We start from the raw sequence: 27,652 nt of genomic DNA, 5'->3' as shown, positions 1-27,652 counted from the left end.
GTTTAAAACCACCAGGGGACTCAAACCCCGGTATGCCGGCTGTCAGTCCCGTGTTTGTTTGACCCATCCATCCCCTCTGACTGGTACCTAATGCAAAGTTTAGCCCTCTTCACACTGCATCACCTGACTCATACAGCACATCCAAACAACAAGCTTGGAGACAGTTTCTAATTATGCATTGGGCACCACCTAAGTGCCCTTAATCATGATCTGCATGGTAAGTCTGATGCAGTCAAATTGCCAGGTTGATATCTACCTTCTTACAAATTGCGAATTCCTTAAATCGATGACTTCTTTTCCCCGCTGCACTAAGCCAACAAGTTAAAATGAAAGCAGCGTTCTTACATCCAGCGCTGGACCTTTTCAGCGAATGGATGTTCAAAGTGGTAATAACGTTCAATAAACTCCCCATACTTCCCCTTCACTCCCTCCTTCCTTTTCTCTCTTCAAGCGGACTCCACACTGTGAGCACAAGTGGATAGAAGAAGGATAAAGCTGCGAGCAGAATGAAAGAGCGCTCAGCAGCCATCAGGTGACGGCTAACAGCTCGTCGGGGCATCAAACAGCCTTTAATTGCCCAGGATGTGGCCGCCCGGCTCCTTACCCTCTCGCTCTGACCGACACTGCTCTCCATTTGGCATTACCATGGTTACCAGTCAGCGGGAAAAAGATAATGTGACAGGCATGTCTGATATTTCTGTCGTGTATTATTCCACACTGGGAGTAAAAAAAAAAAAGTATAGTGGGTGAAAAATGAAAAGAAACGGCTCAGTGGCGACAATGAGATAATGTCAGGAATATTCAGAAAAAAAACAAAAGACAACAGAAGCACTTAAAGGCTCATTTGCGAGGCGCTGGGTGTCACCTTGGTGGCCGGGGGCCGGCAGCCTCCCCCTGATGCCCATTAACATCCAGCTGCTCCCGGCCCCAAATAAGCACCTGTCAGCTTATCAGAAGGCAGCCACAGCAGAGCAAAACACTACCACTGATAATAATAACAGTAACACTGCGTGGAGGGGAGTCGAGGAGAGACTATGAGCAGCTTAAAGGGTTTAAAAACCTGCAAAGCCTCTGGAGAATTGGCTTGTATTGTAAGTATTAAATATTAAGATATCAAAGTTAAGAGTCTCATTAAGCGTCCATTAAGTTCTGAGTGGAAATAATAAATATTACTAAATCTGGATCCAAAATCAGCCGTGTAAAAGTGGCAGATCACGCTATGACTGACATCCTCCTGGCTCAGCACACAACAACGCTGTGATCTGAAATTCGCAATACGGGAGCAGTGAGGATGATTTTGTGGTCCTCTCACTTCTTGAGAAAAGAAAAAAGGCAATAACTGGGTCCACCCAATCCTGAAACGTCACCAAGAGCAAGGAGAGTTTCACCTGCTGATCAAGGAGCTGCGGAATTATCCTGATCGTTTCCAGGTGTATTTCAGGAATGTCAGTGTTCCAGTTTTATAAGCTGCAAGCAAGTTGATCCTGAGCAGCGGCTGGCAGTTCGTCTAAGGTACACACCGTAGACTGTATAGAAAGATGGGCAACATGACAGCTCCCTATAAGTGAAGGCAAACCCTCTCTATCGCCCCCTGCTGACTGGCTGCAGTACAGGTCATAATGCCCGCCTCCTCCATGTTAACAGATGAGACATGAGTCAAACTATAAAATCAAAATGCACGCCAAATACATGTTTCTCAAACATGGTTTCTGTCAGTATAGTTAGTTCTTATCATGCTGATTTACGTCCAAGTGTTCATTTTTCTGACAAGTTTATTTTCAATTAGTTATTTGATGCTGTAAAAAGGGTGATTGACAGCTCTGTTGACAAATTTGGCTCCTGCAGCTGATCAGTTCTAGATTAGCAGAGTAGAGGATGAACGGCGAGAGGAGACGTAACTAAAACAATCACTACAGTCATTGAAGTTTACACATCTGTGAACGTCTGCTTCAGACCAACACAAGAAGCTGTTCTGCTGTTAAACACACCTACGTACAGGTTCCTTGCTGTTTTTTTGGTAAGTTAAGTGTGTGTTTCGGTTAGCTGATGTGGCTACGGTGGCTTCACTCGCCAATCTCTACTGTGCAGACTCTGGCTCCAAATGACGTCACCATCGCAAGATGGCAGCACCTATCACAGGGGCTATTTTATACTATATACACAGTCATTGGTACACACATTAACACACACACACACTCAAAGTGCTTTGTGCTGAGTGACAAAATGAATGAGATTATCAGATGCCATTTTGATGATAACGTTTGCATGTATGGTGGCTCTGAGTGGTCAAACAGCTCGCTAAAAGCTTTTGACAGATGCGAAGAAAACGCAGAAAATTGAACCTGTTCAGAAAACTTTATCGAGGTAAACATGATTAGAACAACGTGAGGTTGTATTTATTTTTTAAGATGCAACAATTTCAGACCAAAAATACGGACTTGGCGTGCAAAAGGCCTTTAACCTAGCACAGCCCTTAACAATTTGTTTGAGTCGTCCGAGTCAGAATGAAGAGGAAGCTGGGACATTCAAAACATTAATTTCAAATTGTAATTTTTTTTTTTATGTAGCAGTTAGCGTACACACGCTACGTTAGCTGAGATGCCCCTACTGGTTCTCAAAGCTAAGAAAGTCATGATAATAACTGGCTTTGTAGCGTTAGCAAGCGTTTTTTTAAAAGATGTTATTGAAGACGCTCATCAATGGCCGACACTAAAACTCCTGCAGCGGAAGGTAGACAGTAGCAGTCAACACCTAACAATCGCTGTTATCAGTAACCACCAGCAGCCGTCAATACTCGGCCTGTGGAACATGCTAACATGCTAACGCTGGGTGTAAAAAGATAAATAGCAACCGTATGTCTTTTCCAATCATTGGATCATGGAATTCAGTACCTTATAAACATCCAAGCGTTAACCACGGCAAAATCAAACCCAATGTAAGTAAAGTTTAAAGAAACTTAAATGACAATATTTTAGATTTAGCTTGAAACTTATTTCTTAGATGTTTTAGATGCTTCCTTTTCTGAACATAAGACCCTGTACTACATAGTTAAAGGATATTTTGGATTTGTGTTTCCAGTGGCTCCAATTAGATTGGATTTAAATATCCAAAAGGCAGATGAGTTCAAAGACAAGTTACAGGACTTTCTAACGGACACCGCACGAACACAACATTTTGTCCTTCCCCTCTTCTTTCCTTTTTTACTCCCTCCTCCTGTCCCTTAAATACCTTTACCCTCATTTCTATTCACCCTTCCTCCCTTCTGTTACTCTCCTCCTCTCTTGCACCTGTCCCCTTCCTTTCCTCCATCCTACTTACTACCAAGCCCTTCCCTCCTTCCTCTCTTCCCCGCTCCATCTCTCATAACTGTCCCCATTCTCTCTCTGGTCTCGCAGCAGCACTTCCCCAAAGGTTTCTTTAAATTGCTTCTTCATTTCAACGGCGGGGTTTTTGTTTACGCTGCAGGTCAAGCAGTGCAATTAATTGGCGGTAATTTAATCAAGGTGACAGGTAGCTGGCTCTGATCTGATGGTTTGGGGAGAGGAGACGCAGACACCAGCAGTCCCTCTCTCTGGACAAACTAGGCCTGTACTGCACTGCAGAAATAACGTACTGTCGTTTTAATAGAAGGTTCTGGAAGTTCCTGGAGCTTTCAACAACTGCTGTGATGTCACAACTAGGTTAAAAAAAGAAAAAAAGTGCATACTAAGCACAAGGAAAGTGTAACTAGATCACCGAGTATACAGACCTGCATTGCCAGAATAGTCTCCCACAGTCAGGGGGTATCCATCATCGTCAGGGTCCACGGAAAACAGGCCCACTCCAAAGGTGCCGTACTGGGCGAATGCGGTGCTATTCTCAAAGTCCTCCAAGTCGATGCGCAGCTCATAGTTTGCCTGGATGGACAGGGCATGGATCTGCTTCAGCCCTGCAGAAGAGACAAAACAATCCATTACAGAGTGCTCCCGTTGTGCTAAGTAAACAGTTTAAAGCGGTTTCAGCCTCCTCTCAGCGCCGTGCATTCTGCGGATATAAGATGTAACATGGTTTTTGGTTCCATTTAGAGTCCCCCTTCTCTGCATGTGTAGACCTTCTTTCCTAAACAAGATTAAAGGTTCCTTTAAAGGTTATGCAGAGTGTCTTGAACTCAAAGGAGCAGCTTGCAGTGAGGATGGGGAGGCCAGCTGAACCCACTGGAAGAATGATTTCAAACGAAGTAGTGACACCAACGTCTTCACTTTGACATGCAGTTGCAGCATGAGATCCAGAATTTGGCACGATCTACTTTCATAAGCAACAAATTTGTAGTAGAACATCAGCATCAACATTGTAACATGCTTCATAGTTTCAAATACAAAGACTTTAGTTTGGGCTGACACATAGAGACAGACAACTTTTCACCACATTTACACCGATGGAGAGAACCCGCACATGCACGGGGAGAACATGCAAACTCCACGCAGAAAGGCCCGCTACACGTCTGAACCGGGACTCAAACTATATGAACCTCCTAGCTGTGAGGCGGCAGCGCTCACCACGGCACCACAGTGCAGACCCCCACTTTTCTTTTTTGCCTTTTTAAATACAAATAGAATCAAAAACACATATAAACATGTCTATTAAAGAGTTTTGGCGGTCGCCATCTTGTTTTTTCAGAACCAAAAGGTTATTGTTATGTTTCTTTATTTAAGCAGGGACAAAGAACAACTCTTTATACATCTAACCTTTTATAAAACAAGGAAGGATGTATTGTACCAGGTGTTAACAAACTGCTATTTTCTGCCGGTAGTGCCTGGGCAGGTCAGGAAAACAATGAAATACTAAGAAGACATAGGCTGCTTCCATGCTTCCTTCACTTGCGACTTTGTCCCTCAGCCAGTAAAAGACTTCCGTGGAGGCTGCTCTCGTGTATCCTGTATTATCGCTCCTCTGAATTCCCCCCTCTCTCCTCGCAGCGATAAGAGCTTTGATACGGTCCTCAATATGGTGGCTACGGAACTACATCCGGTTCGAGCGAGGAAATATCAAATAAAAGACATGAGAAGCAGGAGACATTAAAAGACAACCAGACATTAAAAGAGTACAAAATACATTCCTCACCCCCCAAAGCACTCGAGATTACAAACATCTATGAGAGTAGAAGGGACCATATTTGGACGAGAGGGTGGAAACTCATTGCCTTTATCCTGGTTGACAGGTTGCAGTGCTGCTGACCTGTCAATCTCAGCCACACCCTGAATCACACCTATACCGCTTTTAACATCTGTTTTAACCCAAAATAGATCATAAATTGCAAAATAAACATTATGCTTTATTGAAGAAGACTTGGCACTAGCGATTGAGACCATAAACTCGCCAGGAAAAACGTATGCTTTAGTAATGAGGAGACTAAAAGGTAGGGTCATTGTCTCATCTGGTTTCATTGTAACCGGTGCAGACTCCCCCTGCTGGCCATTAGAAAGAACGCAGCATTGGCTTGACTTTTGAAACCAGGAGGCTGCGTCAACTCCTGATATACAGTCTATTATATCAAAGAACAGATTGTAAAATTGTAATAATCAAACATGACACAAAATGTACAGTGTTTCATTTCAAACAACTACATATAAATGTGAATATTAACTTTGCATTTGCGTGTGATCCATATGTGTAACAGGCCATATCCAGTGATTTGCCACATGATGTTATTTGTGTGTCCCTCTGTTTGTGACATGCGGGCGCATATTGTGAAGCTTAGTGTCCTTTAGCTCTAAATAATAAATGGATTTTGTTATATCTTTTACATTCCTCTCTTGGGTATCAACGATGTCTAGTTTGTTCTAAAGATAGACTTTCAGCCCAATCTCCCAGGAGTGACCCGAGTCTACTGAATTCTCTGTTTACCAGCCTCGGCCCCTGGTATTGACCCGGACTCGTGCTTTGTGGAGCTCCTCTGTTGCCTACCCTGACTGTTAAAGATTGTGAATTTGTCTGTAATTGCTTTGAACTCTCTGTGGCGAGGTGGAGCGTCCTCGATAAAGGAGACGGTGTAAAATTGAACCTGGCCGTGTAGTACACGAGCGGCGAGAGCGAAAAATAATCTAAAAAGTGAAATTTAGAAGGTTGTGTGTATTTCTGAAGAGAAGATGTATTTTTATTAACTGGATTGTGGATCTTAACATGGGCTCGCAGGGCTGATTCTCATCCTTCGAAATGACAAGGTATTTATATTCTGCACATTTATACTCTGTAAAATTGATTCTCTGCTCTGTCTGAGAACATCAAAGGCAGTCCTACACTTACAAGGATCCCTGACTGGACACAGAAGCCATCATTTCAACATAGAACAAGGACATTTTAAATTCAGCTGCAAGGAATGTGAAGTCAAGAGTCGCCTGTGCACACGTGCGATGTGTTTCAAACGCACAGAAAAGAGATGAGCGTGCTCTCACTGCAGTACTGATGTGACAACGTCAGCTCTGTCACCATCAGTTTTCAGGGTATATTAATGAAATCAGTGAGATAAAGTCTCAGGCTAATTTAATGTATAGCTATCGGCTTATCCTGTCCAGGATCGCAGGGGGAGCTGGAGCCGTTCCCAGCTGTCATTGGGCAAGATGCAGGTACACCCTGGACTGATCGCCTGTCAATCACAGGGCTGACACAGAGACAGACAACCTTTCACGCTCACACTCACGGGCCATTTTAAAGTCACCAATGGACCTAACGAGCATGTCTTTGGACTGTGGGAGGAAGCCGGACTACCCGGAGGGAACCCACGCATGCACGGGGAGAACACGCAAACTCAGAAAGGCCCACTACATCCGAACCGGGATCCAGACCAGGAACCTTGAACCAGGAAGCCTAGCAATGTGCATCCACTATCTAGTGTTAGGATGATGTGGGGTGGGACACAATTGCTGACCGGGGGTGTCTTAAAGTTATTATTGTAGCTTGTTTTTCTTTTACCAAAATAACAAGCTAAAAATCAAACAAGCTCCCTTCACAAAATAACGCTTCAATAAAGGGAAACTAAACCACTGCTGCCGAGCAGCTGACAAGAAAGTAAACTTTCAGGGCGACCAAGGAAACACTTTAAAACCAAAACACAGTGGCTGCTGCCTTAGGGCCCGATCAGACAGAGCGTGTTTTAGCAGCTGGGGACGGCTTTTGTCATCGTTTTCATTGAGAGGGACGCTTTCTGCTCGCTGCTTTTGCATTGCAGAGCGCCTCGCGTGTTTCAGGAAACGCTCGAGTTGGGGGGAGGGGGGGAAGAAAGAAGAGAAAAAAAAAACAAAAAACACTCAAAGCAGAAAAGCATCATTTTGCTTCACATTGTTCAATCAGATGAATGTTCAGTCAGTTTACAAAATAAAAGTCGGGTTAATGACAGCTAATGATTCATTGGTTGCCTTAACAACAGTAGAAAAAAAAAGGTTTTACAGCCTGTCTGATCGGGACCTTAAGAGACAAACACACAAAAGGCTGGAGTAAAAAAAGACGCACCCAGCACCAACAAACTACTCGAGGGACAACTAGAAATAGTGAGCAAATCACAGAGAAAGGGAGAACACTAAGAGAACCTCTCACTACCTCTGATGGTGAGATAATGAGTCAGCACAGAGTGCTGGAACACAATGATATATGGAGGCTTCACACACCTGGTCTTAATCAGGGGCAATTAGACACACACACACACACACACACACACACACACACACACACCTGACCCTGTACTGAGCTGATTGCCTCACCAAAGTGAGTAAGTGCCCCTCACATCTCGTCCAAATATGGTCACTTCTGGTTAAAGACGGCGATGGCTGAAATGCAGAACTTAAGTTTTAAAAGGCGGTGGATTTGGTGGATGCTTAAAATCAAGTTCAAGTGTTTCTGTTTGTTTTAGGTAAAACTAACTTCATATATAGAAAGAAAGGGTCAGTTTCTCCATCTATAAATCCTATTTAACTTTTCATTTTGAGCACAAGATTAAGTGTAAGGAGCATGCTAACGGAAGAACAAAAGACCATGCTCTCTCAGTTAAAACCTATTTTCAAATAAGACACGTTTTTCAGTTGGCATCCCAAAAGGTAAAGACCATTTTCACATCAAGTATCATCAATAAAATTCCTTCTGAAGACAATTGGAGTTCACATTCACTGTCTCTGCTATTTCAGATCCCAGCCCGCCACACTCCACGCCCTGAGCCGATCTTTTAATTGTTGCTCGATGCTTTAGCGAGAGTGTCAGACAGAAAGCGCCAGGAGGGAAAAGGTTTCCCCATCCCTGCTTCCTTGCCCCCTCCTGTGTTCTGAGCGACGGTGCTACCCAGGGCAAGATTCCCTCTCCCGGGTTGATCAAAGGTAGAAGAGGAGTGTGTCAGGCTGAGATGAGCGTGAGGAAAAACTCAACCTGGGTGCAGAATTGAAGGCAGGAAGACAAACAAAAGTGAACTCAGCCTCGAGACTCTGTTAACAGCCTTCCTGTGCGCCTACGAATGCACTCCATAGAGCTGCAGTGTTTATCCAGCAGACAGAGAATAAATACGTTTGAGAGCATGCAGTGATGGAGATGCTTCAAAGGCATCGTGTTTAAGAATGAAGGTTGGCATTAAAGCACGTAGAGGAAGCTAGTTTAAGGTTTGTTTCTTGCGTCCTCCGTTTCCCCCGGCTGCAAAGGATCCATCGGGTGCATCCTTCGCGGCCCACCGTATCCCGATATGCATTGCGCACCAATTCAAACAAAATGGCGGACTTTTAAACGGCCGAGGAATACACTTTAAAATGTAAAAGTTTTTGGTTTCAACTCAATTGAATAGCAAGTGTTACGCATGTTTAAGAAAATGAAAGGGCCCTTTATCATTAAAATAATAGGTTAACTAGCCCACTAGCTACCTGTTGCTAGGCGACAGGAGCGGCGTTTGGTGACGCAACGGTAGACCAGATCGCCTCTGTGGACTGCCTCCTTAATTAAGCCCAAAGTGTACTACTCTTACACTTTAAGTATACTTACAAGAATACTATGTATGATATATCTGGTAACAGTAAGTGAACTTATAGTAATCTTCACAATATAGTTGCAGTACAAAAGAAAACATATATGTAAACTTGTGCACAAAGACTTTACTTACACTAAGTATAGTTAGAAGTGTACTTCTTTAAACAAAAAAGTGGGCAAATGTAGTCTGTGTAAGTATTTACGTAGTCCAAAAGTATATTACAGGTACATTGTTATTTCTATGCTTACTTCAAAAATTAAACTTTAGAAACACACTTGCACTTTACTGAAATAAACTGTATAAAATGAAGTTAAGGTACACTTACACTTTGTAAGGTAAAAACAACATGAATGCTTAAATGTTTTATATAAGGCAAGGATACTAAATCATACTTTTCTTAAATAATTTTTGATCAAACTTAGGATTAAGTACACATTTAAGACAAAAACACTATGAGAGCATGCTTTGTTATTGTTTAGTTTGAAACAATTCTCCTTATGACACACCTTTTTTATGGGTCAATTTAGTCCTGACAAGTATTTAGTAGTACACTTAAAAGCACTGTTGCAGTGAAAAAAATAAACTTACATGTAAAATTGTGCTCTCAAAGTGTACTTCTTTAACATTTTAAGTATTCTTGGAAGTATCCTTTTATAAACGAAAAATTGGTCATAGTTATTCTGTTAAGTATTTAAGTAGTCCACTTAAAAGTACATTACAAGGACTTTGGTATTAGTATACTTGCTACATAAAGTATACTTGTGTAAGAGTAAGAACTAGAAGAACACTTTTTTTTGTTTAAGACAATAATACTAAATCATACTTTTCTTAAGTATGTCTTGATCAAAAGAGTAAGTACAAGAAGCCGAACATACTTTGACCTTTAAGCATACTTTGCATAATTGTCAGTATAAGCAAAGTACACTTTGTATAATTTGTTTGCATAATTGTGACAAGAACATAAACGTTACCTAAAGGCATACTCAGACTTCTTTTGTCTGAAACAATTATACGTATAGCACACTCAGACTCAGCATGAAAACACTGAAAAGAAGTGTTTTAACGCACTTTAACACGTCATTTCACCTCCAATGACAATCATCATCATCACAAACGAAGCTCAAACTGACTAAGTCTGATTTGAATTCCGTCATTGTGGAGAATTGCTCTCTGAGAGCGCCTCGTCTGAAGAAGAGGACTAATTTGATGACAAACAAAGCTGAAAGAATCCATTATTATTCAGACACAGAAGCTCACAGTCTGGGCACAGGCACTTATTGGGATTTAACATCGCCCGGTGGGAGGTTGATCCTTCTCTTTTTTTATTTTAACAGCAAATTGAAGGTGGAGAACCGTTTAAAAATATCACACCCAGGTAAGTTTAAGCATGCCGTTAATTCTCATATACTCAAGTATACATGCAGGAAACACACGTTCACATGCATTCAGAGAGACAAATAACAGCTCTTTTGCAGAACTAGTTTCCTTGTCACAGCCCCCTTTGAGAGAAAGTATCAATCCACACAAACACCTAAGGGAAAAGCGCCCCGGAGTGATTTGACAAACTTCAAAAGAGAGACTTTGGATGTTTTCTCTTTCAGGGAAAAAAAAGAGAAAATAAAAAAACAGATGCAACACAACTCTATTTAAAGACTCTGCGGCATCCGACTGTATTTACATAACTTTAATTCAGTCCCTAATTAAAGCCCCAGAGAATCCCAGCGAGACTTTAATTCAGAATAATTAAAGAGGAAGACAAGTGGAAGAACAACAGAGACTTCTTTTGGTTTCGACTCTAAATGCTCAGGTGTAACTTCCTGTTAATTAAATGCTATTGTTATTTAAAGTGGGGTTCTAATACAGGGGAGGATTTTGAGGTGTTTTGCTTCAGTATTAACATGCTGATTGCTCCGCGGGGGAGAGGCTCTGCTCTCTTCTCGCTGATTTGCCCGTTTAAGGGGGAAGCTTGGCAGAGTCAGAAAACTTTGGTCCTCCTGCGCGCATTAGATCAGCAATTAGGGCGTGCTATCTTTATTCCCACTCTTCTGACTGCTGTTGTTTCTGGGCCAAATTAAGGCACACTGTTTCTCATTAAAGGCCAGTTATCATCGTACTGTCAACCTTTAATAAACTCTATTATTGCTATTGTTATTAGCAGCTACAGAGATAGACACGAGGTCCCCGGAAGCCCCAGCCGTATGTGTCTACGTTCGCGATTGAAGCTGAACATATCAGGCTAAAGCAGCAGACGTGAAATGCAATCTGATATGTGAGAAAACAGGGAGATCAAATGTATTTCTGAAGTGTTTCATAGACTACGTGTTATTCATGTCACATTAAAAGACGGGGAAGTCATTAGTGTACCGTGCCAAACAGAAATCTCTACATGTAGGGTGTGAAGCTCTCACAGAGCTCGAAGCAAGTGTGGATTAGACACCAGGCAAAGCGAGACCCATGCATTTGATTTATGAAGTTGAATTTTGCCTTTATTATATAGGACAGCTGAAGAGAGACAGGAAATGTGGGGAGTAGAGAGTGGGGGATGACACGCACCAAATGATCAGCACAGCAGGAGTCGAGCCTGCGGTCAGTGCGTCGAGGACTGTAGCCTCTGAACGTGGGGCGCCTGCTCTACCGACTGAGCTAAACCCGCGGCACAAACATTTTATTTTTAATTACGATATGGCCTCCAACACTTGCTAAAAAAATTCTTGTTTGTCTTGTGTCATAATCCAGCACAGCACTTTCCTTACAGAGGAGCGTTTTCACTCTTGTGCTAATTAGATTGTTAATTCTGCTGCAGAGGACAAGGAAAGGTTTAAGTACGGCAACTTTTGGCAGCAATTTATCTGGCATTATTTGTACTCTCTGCTGGCCTTCAGAACATTTCCCATCCTGCTTCCATTAAGTAAAAAGCTATCCAATTTGCCAAGACGACAAATACATTTTGTTAAGGGGATAGTCTGGAAGATTTTCATTTAAATAAATGTCCGTTAAGTCTCTATCTATCGCTGAATGAGGTAACACAATGGTGATTGAGCTTATTGCCCACTGATGAAAGCCTTGGCATTTGCAGTATTACAGACTGGCTGTCTGGTGAGACTTTAGTGGAAAAAATCACAAGCGGCGCCCAGTTAGTGACGCGTTTTCCATCAGCCAGCAGTGGTTGGTCTGCCAGAGAGGGTAGGCGGAGCTAAGCGGCTGCAAGTGTTGCGTGTAAACAGTAATCTACTATGGCTGAACAAACAAAGAAAAGATCGATGACTACAGATACAACTTCAACAATAAGTGACAATCCAAAGAAAAAAAAACATATATGGGAAGTGTGCTCCTTCAATTACCGTTTATCGCCATAGGTGCCGCCAAAGAGAATGAAACTCTTTGAGTTTACTGCTTTAAATTATCGCATTCCCACTTTAAACCTAAATAAACATGTAAAGACCTTTGCAAAAATCTAGTAGCCCTTGGTCCTGGTGGCCCCTACATTTTACCCCCTAACATTGAGGTCTGGGCTCTGTGTTAAAACAGTCTTTTAATATATTTTAATATTTCAGTAGTTTCTTGCATGGTGCATATTCCTAAACCAATGTGTTATGTTAAATTATCATAAGCTAACTTTCATGAAAACATATTTGAACTTTAATTGGTTAGTTTGTGCGGGGGGCCAAAAGGGGCCCAATCGTCGCCCTGGGGCCCTCGAGAAGGCCAATCCAGCCCTGCCTTAACTTGTGTGCATACAGAGGCTCCATATGTTTTATTTACCAAACATATGGCTGCGATAGTGCCATCCAACACTTTTAATTATAAATGCTTCGCTGCAGATAAATCTCCATATCACACAAGCAGCACTGTACAGGCACAGTTACTCAACGTCATCTGAAGAGAGGATAAATAATACCCACAAAATCTGCATCTCATTTTCAACAATCAATGTGTTTGCTGATAAGGAATCTCATTTGGAGGGCCTGATTAACAAACACATCGATGGGACGAAAATCTTTAAGCATTCTTCGGCATTAAATCATCCCGGTCATTACAGCCTCCTTTACAACGTCTCCGGCAGTGACAACAGAGGGGAGATGCTTTACAGTGCCGCCCCTTTCAAAATAAGAGCGTGGAAAGTTAAACATTATCTTCACGTGACACACGAGAAGCATGCTGATTTTAAATGTAGGGCGCACTAATACACGTGGGAGCCAACTATCGGTTCCTCTTGCTAATAAATGTATAAAAACTGATAATAAAGATGATATATATCCGCAATTACCTCATTAAACTGGGTCATGGTAATCCATAACTCATTTTCACAGCTCTGAGGTTTACAGGGAGGAGGACAAATTTAGCTGGTTTCGAACATGAAGTCGGTAATTTGTCATTTTTATCTTTTATTCAGTGAGGGGGGCATGTTGTGTTCGGCAGAAATAAAGGGAAACAAAGCCTCAAACCTTCCTGACATTGATTAAACTATCACCAGATTCCCGCGTCTTTAAATGTGATTTTACAGCTAATGAGACTGACATCAATGACTGGATTAAAAATGTAAAAGGACCTCCGTGAGACGTCCCCGTGATGACGCTAAAAGGCACAAATATTAATGATTTATTTGCTTTTATTTGAAAAGTATGTACAGGCGAATGTATCGGATGCTTTTAGGGGACGGGCTGCAGTTGTAGTGCAGCACTACAGGGCATTAACGGCAAAGAATAAAAAACAGATCCCCAAACCCAACAGAGGAATGATTACACTTCTCTGTTGCCGCTTGTGACATTTCCCTGAGTTAATTATTCATCATGCTTTTTCTCCCTCTGTTGCTGGGGGGCAGCTCCTGAGACTGTTTCAGCTGGAAACGTAGCAGCACTCTTCTGTCTCCTCCCGCCATAACTCAACCCCTCCCTCTTTTTTTTTTCTTCTCTTCCCTCCATCTTTTCCCGCTTGCTTAATCTTCCTGTCAAGCTGTTTTACTCCACAGAGATTGCAGACTGGGAGGAGTTAGACGCGCATTTCCGAGGACAGTCGCCGTGCCCTTTTGTCGACTCGGGGGCGAGGCTGGTAGAGGAGGTCTGTGAACACGCGTCGGGCTGTCGTGCGCTCTTAGGGAATAAAAAAAAAAAAAAATAGAGTTGATTCTCCCCTTGTCGTGAAAAGATAGGAGCGCGGGGGAGAAAAACAGAGACAGGTGTGCGCTGAACTCTCCGGCTTGGTGCTCCCCCGGAGCCAGCGGTGACATTTGGCGGGACAGAAAAGCAAAAAGAATTTTAAGATTAACTGTCACACCTCTGACATGTCTGCCTGCTTGCGAGTTTCCTCTCGCGAATTCTGATTCAAGGCGCTGGGTGCAATATAAAAAGTCTTTCTTGCTTTGGAAGCTTCCTAACTAAGAGAAGTATTTACTGTCAGCCATGACAAGAGCAGTTCTTCCTCTCTTTACGCCGAGGAAAGGAGCTTCATTGTTCCTTTCTTATTACTTTTAGCAGGAAACACTGGACCATTTATCAAGAGAAGAAAGGAGAGAATAAAGTCCCACAATTCCTTGAGGCAGCAATATTTCACGTCACAAACTATTCAGCTCTTCATGTAAACAAATATGATAGATCTGTGAGCGTACGCATTATATTTACACAATCAAACTAGCTGGAAGTCATGCAGATAATTATGAGTGGAGAGGATAGAGAGCGACTTCAATAAATCAGCCAATAAAACTCTCTGTATTGCATCTTTAATAATTAGATATTAGTGTAGTTCAAAGTTCAAACCTTGACTGCCTGGTTCGACTCACGGTTCGGACCAAGGGTTCCAGTGTTCTCCCAGTACATGCCTGGGTTCTCTCCGGGTACTTCCTCCCACAGTCTAAAGACATGCACGTTAGATTCATTCATAAGATTGCCCGTATAGGTGTGAACGAAAAGTTGCCTCTATGTGTCAGCCCTGTGATTGACTGCCGATTGGTCCAGGGTGTACCCCGCCTCTCGCCCAATGACAGCTGGGATAGGCTCCAGTGGTATGGATAACTGATGGATGTTTTGATTACGCTGATGATGGTTTACAGTTGGTTTATAGTTTTTTTGTTGTTTTGCACCCGACCAAAATGACTACATGAGAGTGTAGTTCCTTTTGTTTGCAGTTCAGAGCACTTCATAGACCGACAAGCTAATATTCAAACCGAACAAGTTTACACTGTCATAAAATAAAATGTAATTTAATCAAATATACCATAAAATACCCCTGTGACAGACGCAGTACGGATCAGTATGTGGAGCCGCCGTAGCCACTTCCACTAAGGATCTCATCAACATCGGAACAGCTTCTTTGTGTTGGTCTGAGGTTAACGTTCACAGATATTGAAACTTCAATGACTGTAGTGATTGTTTTAGTTACGTCTCCTCTCGCTGTTCTTCCTTTGATCTGCTAATCCGGAACAGATCGGCTGCAGGAGCCGTATTGGTCAACAGAGCTGTCAATCATCCTTTTTACAGCATCAAATAACTAATTAAAAATAAACTTGTCAGAAAAATGAACACTTGGACGTAAACAGCATGATAAGAACTAACTATAATGACAGAAACCATGTTTGAGAAACATGTATTTGGAGTGTATTTTGATTTTACAGTTTGACTCATGTCCCATCTGTTAACATGGAGGAGGCGGGCATTATGACCTGTACTGCAGCCAGTCAGCAGGGGGTGCTCAAAATGTTTTGGCTTCACTTTTAGGGAGCTGTCATGTCGCCGATCTTTTTATACAGTCTATGGCATAGACACTAGCTGCTCTCAGATCCTCAGGCAGACTGTTGTAACAGTGTTCAGAGCATAAAAGTTGAACTATCTCACCAGTCCTGGAATAAGGCACAATTAACAGACTCGCTAGAAGACATGAGTGGGCTGTACCAGTTCTTACACTGCAGGCAAAGTCGTATTTTCCGCCTTGTTTTTCATGATTGTATGAAACAACACATTAAGTACGCATTGGGTGATAGAAGCGCTTTGTAGTCCAATTCTACAGTAATTATCTTTTCAAAGTCCTTCTTAATTCTCTTCTGCACCTTTAAGAGCTCAGTAAGTAAGTTTTCCAAGGAGCTCAAATGTTATCTAAAATAAAGAGCAGGACACTATATGCAAGTTATTTTAAAGCCTAAGGAGGGATTTTAGTGGCTATAGGGAAGGATATTCTTTAAACACATACATGTTTTTGTGCTCTGTGCTTTGAAGTCTAAGCTCCTGATCCTCCTCATAGAAACATAAAGAACTTGGACGTGAGAATCCTTTAACCCCTACCCACTCACTTTTCACTTTGAATGGTGGAAGTTCAGCCGAGCTTTGGATCAAACGGGAAGCGTGCTAACATCTTCCAAATCTTTTCATGAGGAGAAACTCATGCGTAGTGGGCCGTTTCCTCTATATTCAAAAGCATTTCCAGGCTGAGCACAGAATATGAACATTTGAGCCGTACTATTTGTTCAGCAGAAAACGCACGCTGCCGCTCCCCAGGCTGAGTCTAACTTGGGAATAATGATCTTGGGAATGTTTGCTCTTTTTGCCCACAGCGGCCTCATTACTGCTCTCAGGAGTCACGCGCTCCATCTTTTGAAGATAGATACATTTTGCAGTATATATTATTAAAACCTATTGTTTCCTTTGAGTCCTTATGGGTTTCTGAGAAGACAAAAGCTCGACGATGCGCATATTTCAGACCTGCAGCATTGAGCTGAATTAAATCCAGGCATTTAAATGGGAATTGCCTCAAGGTGCAATCTGATGAATATTGGGGAGGATGACAGCATGATTAAACGCTGGCCCACACTAAGAGATTTTTAAAATCTTAGTACATGTTGAATATGTGAGAGACCCCACACATGACAAGAAATAATGACGGACAAATTCCATTCACCAACAAGTAAATCTCACAAAATCTCTAGCGGTCAAACTTTAGAGTAAACAAACATGGCGGACGACGTGGCAGGAAGATTTGGCGATGATAGCTTGAAAGAAGAAAATGAAATGTTATGACTATAACTTCTGTTCCCTGAAGGAGAGGAACAAGGTACAACACATATAGTATGGGATATCACATACTACATGTGTTGTACCGAGAGAATCAACTGAGAGGGAACAAAATGTTATGACTATAACTTCTGTTCCGTGAAAGAGAGGAACAAGGGACAACACATATAGTATGGGCGTGATATCCCATACTACTCTATATGTGTTGTACCGAGAGAATCGACTGAAAGGGAACGAAATGTTATGACTATAACTTCTGTTCCCTGAAGGAGAGGAACGAGGTACAACACATATAGTATGGGATATCACATACTATATGTGTTGTGCGACTGAATCAACTGAAAGGGAACAAAATGTTGTGACTATAACTTCTGTTCCCTAAAGGAGAGGAACGTGGTAAAACACATATAGTATGGGCATGATATCCCATACTACTGTATATGTGTTGTACCGAGAGAATCGAATGAAAGGGAACGAAACGTTATGACTATAACTTCTGTTCCCTGAAGGAGAGGAACAAGGTACAACACATATAGTATGGGCGTGATATCCCATACTACTGTATATGTGTTGTATCGAGAGAATCGAATGAAAGGGAACAAAATGTTATGACTATAACTTCTGTTCCCTGAAGGAGAGGAAAGAGGTGCAACACATATAGTATGGGATATCCCATATAATATGTGTTGTACCGAGGGAATCAACTGAAAGGGAACAGAAAAAACTATGGATGAAGTTGTGAACATGGGCTGCGGTTGTTGTGCTTCCTTCTTCAGTCAGCTTGCTTCCCTATTGGCCTCATTTCGTTCCATGTTACAATCCACAGAGTCGGTGCCCGGCTGTCCTCTGAGTTCCCCCACACACCAGGATATTGGATGTACGATTTAAAGGCAGTGCGGCCACAACGTTCTTTTGTTCTTCCACAGAAAAATCAGGCAAAATAATCTTTAGAAGTATCATAAAATGGGACTTGCTTAGTTTTGTCAGAAGGGTGGAATCAGGCCCAAAATCAGCTTGATTATCTTGCAGTTGTACCCCGCCTAAGATGGAATTGAACGACTAACTGGTGGCTTGGTTTTTACTCTGCGACCATACTGAACATGAGATGTTAACATTATAATTATGAGATGAATACGAAATATGGAAATCAGGTTTTTATGGCTTGGTTAGGCGAGCAGTGCTAAGCTAAAGAATCACAAGGACAGACAGAGAGTGAAAGCAAAGCCTTTTTTGCAGCAGTCCATCAGAGCTATTAAGTGACGGGGAGAGTCAGTCGAACAGAGAAAGTTATTACAGTGCTGCTCTAATGCAAGGTATAATTAAATGTTAATCCACCACGAAACACGTGTACCCTGTGCTTTAAAATTCTCTTTCCCCATCAGGGAGAGCTCTGACTGCAATAAAATTATTTTAAGTGGCAGGGAGTGTTTGGGTGGTACAGAAAAAATATTCTATCTGTCCTCATTGCTTTCAGTGAGGATCGTATAAATCAGCAGGACTAACCTTTTACCACAATGATTTAAAGATTTTAATCTTCCTGTATATGGTATATAGAGAGATGCACTTCCAAACCCCCTGTAAATAGGACCCATGTGGGTATAAAAAGATGGGGTTTCTTACCATTGAACAAAACATATTTTCATTTAATTAGAATAATTTACCACCATTTTCAAAAACATTTTACTGGTAGCAAACAATTAAACTGTCCAATTCGTTCAATAATCACAACAGATAAACAGAGATGACGTCTTATGGTCTCACAGTGTACAGGTATGCTTCTCAAACGCACACCCACATCTGCACAGGGCACCAAGTGCTGAAGGGGATAGCACCAATACACTCCAATCATCATCAACCATAAAAATAATAGTGATGAATTATTTCAATTGGAAATAAAACTACAAATGGCAACATTTGACCGTTCTAACTTTTAACACTTGATCAAAATAATTGCTTGAAATAATAAAAACATACGACTGAACCAGTTGCACTCAGGTTACCCAAATGGCCAGTGGCAGCCCCGGCCTTTAATGACTTCAATGATAATTAAAAAACCACCAGCCAGAGAATACGACCAGAGAATCCACCACACAAAACACATCTGATGATGTAATACGAATCTAGGTACAGCTACCGTGAAACGATCCCAAAAAACAGGGGCGGATCGAAAGGGGTCGCCTGGGGTGGCCTGGGCTCCCCTTGAAATCTGACAGATGCCACCCCAAAAACTCAAACTATGATTGGCTATTTGCCCGATCAGAGGCGGGACTCAAGTATCTGGGCTGTGTTGCAACAGGCTTCTAGTAGCTTTCACTGCATGTGGTACATTTCCTTTTGTAAATTCTTATTACTAAAATTGTTACTCTGGACAAACATCTACTTTTTGAGTCTTTAGTTTCTGACTGCTTCAAGGATTAAGCTTAGAAGATTTGTATGTTGCCACTCTGTTGTGTTACTTTTTAGTTAAAAAATAAACACAGGAATAAAACATCTTTTGGATACTTTAATGTAAGTAGTCAAAGCTATGATTAGTTGAGATATAAAGGGTGAATTAATGCTATATGTGGTTTATTCATACATTTCAATTGTAGCGATTAAGGTTTGTTTGGTCAATGTTTAATTTGTACTACCACCAGGAGTGAATTTGGATGTGTCAACCATTTGACAATATTATCAGCCATAATAACATAACAGAAAAATTCAACCCATATTTTGATATATATTTGAAAGCCAAGTTGAAGTTTTCTTTACTCAAATGTGTTCATTTACTCCACAATCTTTTCATGTTAACTGGAAAATGCACCATAAAGGGCCCCTTGGTCACTGTACACGTGATTGGAAATCACAGCCATAAAGAATGGGTTCACTATTTCTGTAATATTATGTCTGAAATTCAGTTATGTAACTTTCAGCATACATAAAATGTCAGGTCATGGGTCAGAGTTACCCTTAGTCCTGTGGGCCAGGCTGAGCTGTGGGCTGTGGCCACCACGACCACGCACTTGGTCCATCAGTGGCTTTGTGGGTGTTTATCACCCAGAAGCTGCTGTCTCACCGGTCAATGCTGTCCGTACTGTGGAATATGTGAGGAAATACACATCTCGTACCCAGTTACAGTTCTCCTAAATTGCTGCAAATCTACAGCCGAGTTAATGTTACTTTCCGTGGTCCTTATAAATGATGAGGTGAGTGTGCAACAATACCGCCTCCCCGCTCATTTAAAGTTGAACTCTGCTCGACTTCCTCCTGTCCCCAAATCGCTGAAATCTCTCCGCCAGCTGTCACTCCCTTCTCTGGCGCACCTCGTCTCCCAGTGCTCATTTGAAATGAATGAGCGCCGGTCGCTTTGTCTCTCGCTGCTTCTGCTGCTGCCAGCGTGAGCTCACAGTAAGACACGCGGGAGGTGACATGTTTGCTCATGTTGCTTATTGAACAATTTCATGTCATGTTTGTGTGCTTCCACAACTGCTGCTACCGAGCTTGATATGGAGCTCACACTTTTTAAAACCCTCTTCCTCCTCCCTCTTGAATTTATCTGTCATGACTAATATTAATGACTCGGTGTATTCATTTAACAGACGACGACAGGAGAGGTTGGTGTAAGGTGCAACATGCTAAGCTTATTTGCAGTTCGCCATGAGGTATAGTCACAATGAGTCTTGATTAAACCTAGTGTCATACAATTACCCCTTTTTTTCTTTTGTTTTATCAAGCAACCGTTCACTATATTTACAGGGCGGCCATTTTCCTCTGAAATGATGCTCAGGGTGGGAAGCTAAAATGCTAACATAATGTTTTAATTCTGTCTTTCAAGCTGTAAGTGATATAAACGTATGATTCTGACAAGCTTTTCAATATCACTGCTTCCTGATTTAAGAGCAACTGAAAAGACAAATGATCACAAATCTGTGGGGACACTGAACCATATTTCAAAGTGAAACAACATATTTGATAACCCATTGGCTGCCGATGGACAACAGCTAACATCAGCATTTAACTAATTCCTAGCTAACATTACGTTAGTGAGGATGCCTTTCCTGTTGTTTTTTTGTAACACTATCGAACAGTAATATTTGTAACACTATCAAAAAGTAATATTAGCTAACAGTCACTTCCGAGCTAACAGTAATGTTAGCTAGTAATGTTAACAGTAATGTTAGCTAGTAAGTGGCTGAAAGCTAATGTTAGCTGTTGTCTTCCCATAGGTAATAGGTTAAGAAATATGTTGTTGACGCAGTCTGTTTTTGGGGGGTATCCCAGAGGGCAAAATGTTTTCTATGGCTATGTATTAATAAAAACATGTATTTAGGAGTTCTTTCAACACTATTTCAATTTATTTTCATTTAAAACACATTCAAAACACACAAATTACAGCCTACCATCTGTTTTCGCCACGTCGAGTTTGCAACCCTGCTAGCTACCGGTGCTGTAGTTAGCGGTAGCTGACAGCCTTACGTTGATTGTTATGAGGGTGGCGGCTGCAATGGCGATCATGATGGTGCATGTCCGTTAAGAAGTGTTAGCAACAATCAAAGTTAGCTTTCTTCGCTTGCAACAGCGAGGAAAACACAAAACAGCACTGCGTTTACAGCATATTGTAAATAGGAGATGTTGTAGTGGCACGGACCTGAAAGTTTAATGCGGAGGTGTGAGGTCACCATTTAACAACCGTTGACTTTAGCGAGATTATAGCGCCATTGTCTGGGTAAAACACCGTAACACAATAACATCTCTCTCTGCATTTTATACTGGTATATTGGTCTTACCAGTATAGGAGGCAGCCCACTTTTAAGATGAAAAATAAATGTATTAAAAGTGCGTCTTATACTCCAAACTTTACGGTAATGATTTGTCAGATGCACTATTTCCCCACATTGTTTCCCCCTTAAACAAACTTCCAGATTGAAACTTTAACTAGCCGTATATAATAAGTACTTCACTTCATGCCTGCCTCCCTCCATGTTTATTTCCCTCTCATCCTCTCAGCATCTCACCGGTGTGCTCCACGTGGAATTTCCTCATGTATTCAGGTCCTGTTATGATATATTATGCATAAAACATTGCCTTTGCTCTAAGATTAATTCATGCAGACATAATTGAGCACAGAGGAGGAAGCCAAAATGTCTGCTGTGACTCGGCGCTTGACAGTGATTCCTGATGGTAATGATAAAGCATGTGCGGTTTGAGCTCACATGTTGACAAATGTTTAGGTAGGATAGATTGATCGCTTTTGAAGGCATGGTGATGATTTTGAAAAGAGAATTGTTAAAAAGTGCTCTGCATGTTTTGGCACTTGTGTTCCTCTGTTTAAACATGTTATATCGGCTTTGATTTTCTCACTGGTGCACCTCATCATTAGTGTCTTTTCTGAGAGGAGTTCAATGACTGAGTGGGTGGGTAAGATGTTCGCTTACTGGTCCTTTCCAGCTCTTCAAAAGCAGCGAAATGCCAAAGTCAGAAATCCTCAAAATTGCTTTTCAAGGCCGAGCCAGCTGGTTTTTGTTTATCCCACTTTAACTGGATTCCTTTGTTGGTGATAAGAAAGGCAGCTAAGGCATTGGTGACACTGCAAATCTCTGAAGTCAAGCACATTTCAATGTTGGCAAACGTCCGAGAGATCATTTTATCCGATACTACACGGCTCAGATTGATGTCTGTATTAGATTTCAGGTTTGCTTTCAGCCCCGTGCCTTTGTGAAACTAAACGCTTCCAAATGCCATCCACCGGGCAAACTAAAGGAGGGGATTTTGCTCAAGTGGCAGGATTAGGGTCATAAAATCATGAGAGAGACGGATGAGAGCCAACAAGCCATCACATCTGATATCATCAGAAATTAACCTTCGGGGTGGAAAGACTGAGCCAAGAGCGGTGGAGGGAGATACAGAGGGAGAGTGCAGGAGAGGAAGAGAGGCAGGTAGACAAATGCTGAGAGAGTTGGCAGGCCTGTGGGGCTGTAATTCAGGGAAGAGAGCACATTAATATTTAGAGGTGCTCTCAGGTAAAACAAAATGAGCAGAGCAGTCCCAGCTTGACGGGAAGGACTGGCAACAGACAGGGCAGAGAGATCCACTGGGTATGCAGTATTCACACGGACACAGAGCTGCACAGGGGTTCAGCAGGAGATGGCACAGAGAAGGGCGACTACATTTGTATTAAAACATGTCAGCTTAACAAAAACAGGCGACAGCATATAGCCCACACAAGGTAGAAGACAGGTACACATGCATCCACACCTTGAAAACCAGCCTGAACCAAAATATATAAACAGATTCAATCTGAAATTAGCCCAAGAACAGTCAAAACCAATCAGTTATACACTTACTATAATCCAGAATATGGATATTATGGGATATGGCCATTAGGTAACAAGAAACCGCAGCTGAAATAAGTAGCTATGCCCTTTCATGCTTTGCTAGCAGCTTAACACTTTGCATTGTTAGCCAGCTTTGTTGATCCCTGGACTTACAGATCAACCGTAAGGTTCACAGGTTTTTATTTTACTTTTGGATCGATTGCCATGAAATTTGGAGCACAAATTCATGTTTCCCTGAAATACAATAATTTCAGCTTCTAATCTAGCGCCATCATGAGCTCCAAACATTTAGTTTATGAGCAAAAACATGCTAAACCATTGAGTTTAACTGTACTTACGTTTCAAGCTAATATGCTAAATATGCTAAAGTTAGATGGCGCCCACAGAAAACACTACCTGCTTGGCGCTCTGTTAGCCAAATACTTTAGATGCATAGCTTTCAGTCACTTCCTAGCTAACAGTGATAACTAGGAAGTGGCTAACTGCTAATGTCAGCTGTTGTCTGACCATTGCTAATAGGTTAAAAAATCTGTTGTAACTTAAAATATGGCCTGATTTACCTCCAGATTTTTACTCTTCATTGTCTTTTGAGTTAATGATTTGTCAGATGCACCACATTGTTTCCCCCTTAAACAACCTTCTAGATTGAAACTTTAAAGTGATAATCTGGAAGATCTTCATTTAAATAAATGTCTGTTTTGTCACTATCTATCGCCCAATGAGGTAACACAATGGTGATTGAGCCTATGGCCCACTGATGCAGACTTATGGACTGGGTGTCTGGTGGCGACTTTTGCAGAACAAATCACAAGCAGCGCCCAGTTAGTGACGCATTAACCAGCAGTGGTTGGTCTGCCAGTCTCTGCAAGTGTTGCGAGTAAACAGTAATCTACTACTGGCCAAACAAACAAAGAAAAGATCGATGACTACAGATACAACTTCAACAATAAGTGAAAATCCAAAGAAAAAGAAACAAATTTGACGCTCAGATAAAGGCAAACAGTCTAAAAAGGAAAGTGAGAAAAATCAAGAGTTACAACCGTTGCAAAGGGACCCGATCGTAGACGTCTGCATATCTGGGAAGTGTGCTCCCGCAATTACCGTTTATCGCCATAAGGTGCCGCCAAAGAGAACGAAACCGAGATCTTTGAGACTAACTAGCAAAGTACTTCACTTCATCATGTTTATTTCCCTCTCCTCTATTTGCTGTGTATATTTGTGTACAACACACATCTATACATGGACACTAGACCAGCGGCAGTAGAACTTGACCCTGCCTTGACATGACAAGACTGAACCAAATTTGGTCCATAGTTGTGTCTTGGTGGTAATCTAGAGAGCACTTTAAAACCTCCACATTTACTTCTTAATCTGCCCTGATGGGTTGAGTCCTGGGAGTTAAATGTGAAACACATTAAAAGGATTGTCGAGCAGCAAATCTAACTCAGAGAGAGAGAACGCATTGGATGAGAAGGAAGGACACGGACGGAGAGGGGAAAACATGATGAGCCTGGAGTGGAACATTGAACTGCCATGAAGTCTTTGATCACGGGCACAAGACACCATTAAAAGCTGGGCAAGGGCAGTGTGGTGGTCTTGCTAAGCCCCTCCTCTTATTCTAGGGTAATGAGGGGCTTCAGAGAGAGAGAGAGGAAGATAGTCTAAAGGGGAAAACACATTTCCAGACCCTCCAGCAGTGTTTGCTTGTAATGAGACAAGTTCAGTGCTAATTAAGCACCAGGCGTCATTAGAATTCCTTGTTTTTTTTAAAAGTCACGACACTCTCCTTCAAATATTAATTACGGTCAATAGAAAGGCTTTTTCTTTCTGACCACTGCTGAAAAACATCCACAAATGGCCTCACTGATGGGATCAAATGAAGCCAGATTGCAGTATTTAAAAAGGAAAAGAGTTCAACGGAGCACAAACGTTTCCGTGACTGAGCTCAATGGTTGAATGACAAGAAGAGATCTACAGGGAGCTTCCAAATGAGGAGGTAACCCTTACAAACAGCACTGGGGTGTGAGACGCATGTTTAATTCAGTGAGAGAAACATGCTTTTCACAGTTCCCGTCACCTCGGTCTTTATTTAGACTCACAATGAGGCGGCGCGCGGGATTCACGGCGGCCTGCCGCTCCGAGGAGGCGAGGCCGCGTTAGAAACGATGAATTGTTAATCTATAAGTTGTTCTGTTGTCTAACGTCTGACCGGGCATGAAAAAACAAAGCACTAAAAACAGTTATGTTCTGAACTGAAAGCCCCTCAGACGGGCGATGAAGTGAATTTAACATTGATGTAAATAGAAGAGGAACTAAGGGTTGCTCCTCGAAATAAAGACTTGCTCCGTCATCAGAAGATCTGTTCAATTATTCCTCAATCAGATTTTCAATCGCCCCATCTGTGCTCATTCAAAATTCCTTCATGAGAAGATTCCGCTCATAAATTTTTACGTCTTCCCGAAAATCCCTTCCTCATTTAAAGAGCTCTTTCTGCAGCCGGAACCGAGCCAGACTTTGGTAGCCGCGCAAGTAGAGAGGTGGAGGAATATACCTGTGGGCTGGTGATGAGAGGCATCGAATAAAGTACCTGGGCCTTGTGGAGAGGGGCTGTGAATCGCTCTGGTCCTCATACATATCGAAATTACTGGGAGAATTGCTGCAAATTGCAGCTATCTCCACTCCAGCGGCGCAATCTACTGCAGATGGAGTGTCTGCCGGGGTACAGCCACACCAATCAGGGACTGCACACCCTCCTGAAGGCAGCAGAGGCAGAGCCGGAGGCCGAGGCGGCATCGTGTCAGCATCGCCGGCTGATTGGCGGGGCCTCAGCTGGCGGGTTGACGGACTGGATCCCCGGACGGCAGGCATCAGTGTGTCGGACCGACTGAAGAGGAATCGCACTCCTGAATAATTGATTGGATATGAATGCAGCGTTGGAGGAGCTTTAACTGCAAACACTTACACGTGCTCTAAATAATAGATTGCAGTGGATTCAAGTCCTGGGAGATATTGTAGTTTATATTTCCCTTTGTCATGCAAGATATGGTTTCATATCGAATCTTCCTGTATTTCCTGACAGCTGGGCTCCTCTCTAATCTCCATCACCTCCCCTGGTATGTTTTGATTTGCATTCCGTCGCTTTTGCTGCCACTTCAACATGTATGTTTAATGTGCATGGGCCATGTTTGATGCACTGTAATACTAAGTAGTGTTTAAGGCGGTGTCCTTGTAAAGCTGCATCTCTTGAGCATTATTATACGCATATTGACGTAGGGAAATTAATGTATTCCTATCAAAAGCAGAGAGTTTGCCCTCTAACTGGACGTTGTTCTGCATCCAGCAGTTAAAGTTATCATCTCAGATTTGTACTTATATAATGTAAGTTAACACAATGGGGATTTAGCCAAAGGGTCAATGATAGAAGCTCTTGCATTTGCAGTGTCTTTGTGTGTCGAGCAGACGAACCCTGGAACAACCCAAAGCATGCGTCCATCACCAGAGAGAGGAGCAGAAGCAGTGCGCTGTTTGCTCTGGCCTCAGCTGAGGCACAAGTAAACTTTTACTGCGGTCAAGCAAAGGAAAAAAATTGACTGCAGATACAACTTCAAAAATAAGTGAAAAATCCAAAGAAAAAGAACAGTGCCTACACCAGTGTTTCGTCAAGGCCCACTGATGAAAGCCTTCGCATTACAGACCAGGTGTCAGGTGCGACTTTTGTGGAAAAAATTACAAGCGGCGATCAAAAAATCCAAAGACAAAAAAACAAAAGTGATGCTCAGATGAAGGCCAACCGTCTAAAAAGGAAAGCGACCGTCAGCGAGGAAAATCAAGAGTTACAACAGGAGCCAACCGGAGCCAACCGTGGACGTCACACATGCAGCACTGTCTGGATATCTGGGAAGAGTGCTCCCGGAATTACCGTTTATCACCATTGAGGCCGCCAAAGAGAAGAAAACTGAGATCTTCGAGATTACAACTTTAGTCGGTCAGTAGATTAGTCGTTTCAATAACCAATGACAAGTCGACTATCAAAGTAGTTGTGAGTTGCAGCCCTATTTTAGACACAGACTCAGTGTCAGTTTAGGCACCAAAACTACTCATGTAGACAGACATGTACTCTTTATCAAACGCCACAAGCGGGCAGGAATGACACTATTTGGGCACCGACAGCTTCACATGGTGATGAGTCGGGTCGCTGACCAAGCTGCCGTATTTGACAACTTGGGATTGAGAATAAGGTTGGGATGGGAGTTTGTCACTTTGTAAGTATGAAGTGACTTGTAAGTACGATTCATAAAGTGTAACCTTATTTAACTTTATCCCGAAACATAAAATCTTTTTTCAGAGGTATTAATGTGAACCAGCTC

General features: G+C 42.1%; 1 protein-coding gene across 2 annotated transcripts in view; it reads right to left on the bottom strand.

Moving 5' to 3' along the window:
* Positions 1–27,652, bottom strand: part of fibcd1b (fibrinogen C domain containing 1b) — a 143,679-nt gene that overhangs the window by 4,719 nt on the left and 111,308 nt on the right. For both annotated transcript variants that reach the window (XM_069673629.1, XM_069673630.1), the window contains one exon: positions 3,749–3,928. In XM_069673629.1, the coding sequence (XP_069529730.1) occupies positions 3,749–3,928 (180 nt within the window). The remainder of the gene's footprint in view (positions 1–3,748; positions 3,929–27,652) is intronic.

Source organism: Semicossyphus pulcher, unplaced genomic scaffold (assembly GCF_022749685.1).
Source record: "Semicossyphus pulcher isolate SPU_LCO1_2020_fin unplaced genomic scaffold, fSemPul1.0.p SCAF_22, whole genome shotgun sequence".
Taxonomy (NCBI): Eukaryota; Metazoa; Chordata; class Actinopteri; order Labriformes; family Labridae; genus Semicossyphus; species Semicossyphus pulcher.
The sequence above is the reverse complement of the archived record's forward strand: the minus strand, read 5'-3'. Positions and strand labels throughout refer to the sequence as shown.